At 45.7% G+C, this 6,000-nt stretch overlaps 1 protein-coding gene across 3 annotated transcripts in view; it reads left to right on the top strand.

The window, feature by feature from the left end:
* Positions 1 to 733: 733 nt before the first annotated feature.
* The window catches only part of samd4a (sterile alpha motif domain containing 4A), a 218,623-nt gene continuing 213,356 nt past the window's right edge, over positions 734 to 6,000 (top strand). Inside the window, exons 1-2 of one of the 3 annotated variants that reach the window (XM_070879186.1) lie at positions 734 to 899; positions 2,198 to 2,732. In XM_070879186.1, the coding sequence (XP_070735287.1) occupies positions 2,537 to 2,732 (196 nt within the window). In that variant the 5' untranslated portion in view covers positions 734 to 899; positions 2,198 to 2,536. Of the gene's footprint in view, positions 900 to 1,086; positions 1,309 to 2,197; positions 2,733 to 6,000 lie in introns of those variants that run through there. The other 2 variants (XM_070879185.1, XM_070879188.1) reach the window with 2 other exon arrangements.

Below are 6,000 nucleotides of genomic sequence, written 5' to 3'. Positions count from 1 at the left end.
TGAGACATTCTGTTGGTATTACAGAGCGGTATTACAGGCCGGGGCTATTGGAGGGAGCAGCGTGCGGTGGCCCGACCCGAAAATCGGCGCGGTCCCAGCCTGCAAGACCATCAGCAGGCCGGGGCCATTGGAGGGAGCAACGTGCTGCGGCCCAGCCCAGTCCAGGCCTGCAAGACCACCAGCAGGCCGGGGCCATTGGAGGGAGCAACGTGTGGCCACGTACCACTGCAGGGAGCAGCACATGCTGATGCAGGAGGGCGACAGCTGTAAAGCCAGGTTGCTGATTGCAATGCAGGCAGGCACAGCAGGAGAGGCGAAGGAGCGGAAAGAGTTCGCAGAGGGAAGTGACCGGGGCCCAGGAGAGGCGTGTTTGGGGCTCAGAAGAGGCGAGGGCCCTCGGGCAGCACGGGCCAGCCCACACTGCGATATGTCCGTGCAGCAGAGCTGGTCTCCAGTCGTCTTGAGTAACCGTTACCACTGGACCAAGGCCTAGCTCGGTCAAGCCCGCGTGGTGGCTGGTGTGCATCTTCCACCCTTCAACATGTAGTTCGGGACCTGGAATATTAGGTGCTTCATTGAAACACCTGTGAACTCATCCCTTTTTGGCGAGGAAGCAAGTCATCCTCGCTTCGAGGGACTGCCTATGATGATGATGATGATGATTACAGAGCGAGCTAAAAACCCGCACCAGGCATTGAGCCCGATCACGTGCGCTGCCGCCCCCTGCCCTCTCTGCCCCAGCTGGGCCGGGGAGCGCGCCCGGAGCCGATAGGCCGCACGCCTCACCATATGTAAACAGTAAGGGTGCTGGCGAAGGGGAGTCAGCGGCGCCGATTCTGTGCCGGCCTCAGCTGCTAAAGGAACGGGGTCCCGCAGTCCAAAACCCGCCGGAGCAGGAGGTGCGGGTTAACAATAATAATAAATCGCTGGCGGAACTTCACCTTCTTGTCCAATTAAAAGCGGCACTGCGCGCGCTTGTGTGTGTGTGTGGGGTGGGGGGGGCGAGCGCGGAGACAGGCCGGTAAGTGCGAAGCGGAGGGAAGGGAAGCCCAGCTTGGTATAAATACCCGGGGGCGGGCCGCGGCCTCTATTTCTGGCCGGCCCATGACGTAATGCTGTATGTTAATGATCAGTGTGTGGGGAGGGAGCGGCCGGGTACAAGCCTAAAAATAAATTCAGCTGTGGCGACGACGGCGGTTACCGCCGGCATGGCCCCACGGAGCGGCGCCAAGTGAATCTGGGCCGAGTGCCCGCCGTGCCGTGCCGTGCCGTGCCGAGCCTAACCGGCCTGTGCCGTGCTCGCACCAGGTTAGTGTGGATGTGCGGCGGCTGTAACCGGGAGGAGTCCTTCTGAGTCACATTTATTAATAATCCTCACACACACTGCGCCTTTCATGTTATTTTTAGCCGCTTTGAGGATCTACTTTTTGTTTTGAGGATCAGTTAAAAACTGTGTGTGGGGTTTTTGTTAACGTTTGGGTATTAAAGAGCCTTTATTTTTGCTGATGACCGAACCCGAGATCCTCTCCCTTTCAGCCCTCACATTACCACAGCCTAACTTTTCCTAGTAGTCGTTTGGCGGAGCGTTCATTTTATATATTAAAAATAAGAAACTATATTTTAAAACTCGCCTGTTTGTAAATGGAACTGCCCCAGCTCTCGCTGGCAGACGCCTGTGGAGTTGCTGTGAGTTTCCGCAGTATTGCACGGGGCAGGGCACCATTAATATTAACGTGGTTAAGGTCCATCATGAGGGTTTGATGGTGGGATTCATGCTGCCAAGCTGACATGGAAAATCCCGGGCAAGGCGATGGCTGCAGACGATCGCGTATTTGAGGTTTGGGTGGATAGTTTATTTTAGTCTCAGTCAGTCTGCACTGGGCCTAAACCCAGAGGAATTGCGTTGCTCTGCATTGCTTTTGAAAACATTTAAACACCGTCTGCTGGCTGCTCTTTCAGTCTTGTATAAATATGTCGCTTCAAACAATATTATCTTATCGTTTCGGGGTTGTTTGTAGACTGGGCTCTTTGGACGCTTAATTACGAACCTAAAGAAGTTACTGCATATAATAATGCTAGTTACTGCAGGCAGAGGGGAGTGAGATCAGAGAGCCATCGCTTCAGTGTAAAGTTTGAACTATTTATCATTCAATGATGGTAAATTTCAACGGCCGTTTTCTTTTAAATTCCCTTCCAGTTTTGACCATGCATGGGAATGCGGGCGTTGAGGATTAAAATTGACACCGTGGGGAGAGGAGATCTAGAACCTCAGATCTGCTAATTCTGACAGGTGATATACTTGTAGTGCCTGCTAGATTTTTGTCCCGCTGTTGCTTGCCGTGGAGGAAGAGGGAGCGTGTCAACAGTGACGTTATTCTACCGAAAAGGAAAGAAAAAATTGCAACCCGATCCACACACAAAAATGTGACAACCCCTCCTCTACATGCTTCTGAGCTTGAGATTTTTCTGGGGGGTGTCTTGTGTCGAAGAATCCCAACGATATAAACTCGCAGAGTGCTGAGGCTGTTCCTTAATCATGATGTTTCGAGATCAAGTCGGCGTTCTTGCAGGATGGTTTAAAGGGTGGAATGAATGTGAACAAACTGTAGCTTTGTTATCCCTGTTGAAACGAGTGAGCCGGACCCAGGCTCGTTTCCTTCAGATTTGTCTAGAGCATTCTTTGTCCGATTGTACCGAGCTTCACATTCTCGAGGGAGAGGCAAATGATCCTGGTAAGTTTAATGCAACTAATTATTTTTTCCCTAGTTCATATCCGAGATTGAAGCGAAACACTTGCAAATTAGTAATTCGATATACAAATGTGGTTTATAACCGTCTAATTGACAATTGGTGTATTTATTGTGGTATACAAGTAACATCACATCAACGTAAGGAGTAAAACGCTTTGATGCATCTTGTTCTGCAATTTCCTGTGTAATAACCCAGTCATGTCACGTAGAGTCTGGGTATCCTGTGCTTTCTGGACAACGTGGCTTGGTTTCTTTTCCGATCTTTTAGTTACACGTAGCTTTATACTGTACCGCGCACAAATACAGATCCTGGTTAAATAAAAATATCAAACTTTATTCTATTTAAGAATTTCGTAATTTCATATTTATTTGACCGTCAGATCAAAAGGAGGATATTTAAATCGCTACTGGGAACATAGTGATTTTAGGAATAGCGCCCTTTTCACTCACATTTGAGCTCGCAAGAGTGAAGGCTAAAAGTCTGAGTCGACTTGTACACTTGAAATAAAATGTCAAGTATATATAATGCAAGACATTATTCAGCAAATAATTTAGAAAATTTAATATTCAATCTCCGTTTGGAGAGACACATCGCCATACTTGAAGCTGAGGCTGAAAATATTATGAAAAATAAAAATCCTTGTACTATAATGTTTCACCCTGCTCTATGCAGAATGTGGTAAGATTGACTTATGGAATTGTGGAACCTGGAAGAATTGTGCCCAAATAGTTGTTTAAAATTGACTAAAAGTTGCAGCACCAGATCAAATTATGTATATCTTCATTTTTTTTCTGGGAATACAAAGGGTGTATTGGGGAGAAGTAATAGAAGTCTGTGTTCACCGATTGGTGGAATTCTTTCGGCTTGATTGCAGTAGGATACTGAACAGAGCCCTTAGTGTTTACTCAGAGAAAAGAATGCACAGTCCTCTTCCAGCTGTTCCATATTAGAGCACGGAGCCTGCAAGACTTGGCAGCTGTCTGTACTGCCATTTGCTGACAGCCTCCAGTACTATGCTCTGCTGCTAGGATATTTATGCATGCATTCAGCAAGCAACGAGAAAACTATTCTAGTCTGTGAATCTGAGATCACATTGGGGGATGGGAAGGTAGAATTTGAATGTTTCCATATGTAGTTTGTGATTTAAGATACAAAAATGTTAGGATTACAAGGAAAGGCACTGATTAATATTCGGTTTCAAAATAATAGTACCAAAAGACTGCATTGGTGCATTAGAAGTTGGGTGTGGAGTCCGAAGAAATCTATTTGGTGTACAATATGGGTGGAATAAACTCCGTATTAGTGATAAGACCTTCCGTGAAGTATCTCCTGCTAAATTGTCAGACTGCTTGTCTGACATCCAGTTCTGGATGAGCAGAAATTTTCTCCAATTGAATATTGGGAACACCGAAGCCATTGTTTTTGGTCCCTGCCACAAACTCCGTTCCCTAGCCACTGACTCCATCCCTCTTCCCAACTTCTGTCAGAGGCTGAACCAGACTTTTCGCAACCTTGGTGTCATATTTGACCCTGAAATGAGCTTTCAATCACATATCCACAGCATAGACCGCCTATTTCCAACTCCGTAGCCCATCTCTGCCCTTGCCTCAGCTCATCCGCTGCTGAAGCCCTTATCCATGCCTTTGTTACCTCTAGACTTGACTATTCCAATGCATTCCTAACTGGCCTCCCACATGTGTAAACTTATGGTGATCCAAAACTCAGCAGCCCATGTCCTAACTCACACCTGTGCTCGCTGACTTACATTGGCTTCCGGTTAAGCAACGTCTCAATTTCAAAATTCTCATCCTTATTTTCAAATCCTTCCATGGCCCCGTCCCTTCCCATCTCTGTAATCTCCTCCAGCCCCATAACTCTCCTGAGATGTCTGTGCTCCTCTAATTCTGCCCTCTTGAGCATCCCTGATTATAATTGCTCAACCATTGGTAGCCGTGCCTTCTGTTGCCTAGGCCCCAAGCTCTGGAACCCTCTGTCTAAACCTCTCTGCCTCTCTCCCTCTCGTTCCTCCTTCAAGATGCTCGTAAAAGAATACCTCTTTGACCAAGCTTTTGGTCACCAGTACTAATTTCTACTTGTGTGGGCTTGGTGTGAAATTTTTATCTCACCATACTCCTGTGAAGCTCCTTGTGACGTTTCACTCCGTTAAAGGCGCTATATAAATACAAGTTGTTGTTATCCTGTTACTAATGCACAAATCAGTCCAGAAGTATAAAATATTAGAAATGTCTTGTGTGATGCACAGAAACCCAACTAGAAGTTGTATTAGCTACCAGCAGCGCTCTGCCTCTTGGTCTTTGTCTTTTTCATGAACCTTTATTTGGTTTACAATCTACACTAAGAGGGAAATTCTGCCACGAAAGGTTACAAATTTTCACTTTTTATACATTACTTTCCTGTTCTTTCTACAACGTACTGTATATTGCAGGATTATACTATACCAGGAATAGGTGATATTTTGAGCCTAACAGTTAAGCACAAACATATGTTTGTAATTACATTTCCTAGATGAGGGGAAATTCTAATCGACTGTATTCAGAGCAATCAGTCTTTGGAACTGAACATCATTGTACTCAAAAGACTGATGTAAACTTTTATGTCCATCAGAAACCGTAAATAAACTAAACCTTTTGATGCGCAAACCTTAAAAATCAACAATAAACACAACTATAAACAGATTTTTTTTTTAAATCCTAACCTTTCAATAGCTGAGTATAACAGTGTTATTTTAAAAGAATATTGCTAGTCAAACACTAATATAGTGAGCATGTTTGGAGAAGTAACTGCAAATTGGCTAGACATTGGCTCAGATAGGAAATGGTGGCCTTAAGCAGCTGTGAAAGGATATAAGAACATAAGCACATAAGAATTAGGAGCAGGAGTAGGCCATTTGGCCCCTCGAACCTGCTTTGCCATTCACTGCGATCATGGCTGATCTTCTACCTTAACTCCACCTTCCTGCACTATCCTCATATCCCTTGATTCCCTTAATATCCCAAAAATCTATCGATCTCTGTCTTAAATATACTCAATGACTGAGCCTCCACTGCCCTCTGTAGTAGAGAATCCCAAAGATTCGCCACCCTCGAGTGAAGTAGTTTCTCCATCTCAGTCCTAAATGGCTAACCCCTTATTCTGAGACTGACCCCTGGTTCTAGACTTCTCAGCCAGAGGAAACCTCCTCCCTGCATCTACCCTGTCAAACCCTGTAAGAATTTTGTATGTTTCAAT

The sequence above is a fragment of the Pristiophorus japonicus genome, chromosome 4 (genome assembly GCF_044704955.1).
Source record: "Pristiophorus japonicus isolate sPriJap1 chromosome 4, sPriJap1.hap1, whole genome shotgun sequence".
In the NCBI taxonomy this organism is placed as follows: Eukaryota; Metazoa; Chordata; class Chondrichthyes; family Pristiophoridae; genus Pristiophorus; species Pristiophorus japonicus.
This window is presented reverse-complemented; position numbering and strand designations above follow the sequence as displayed.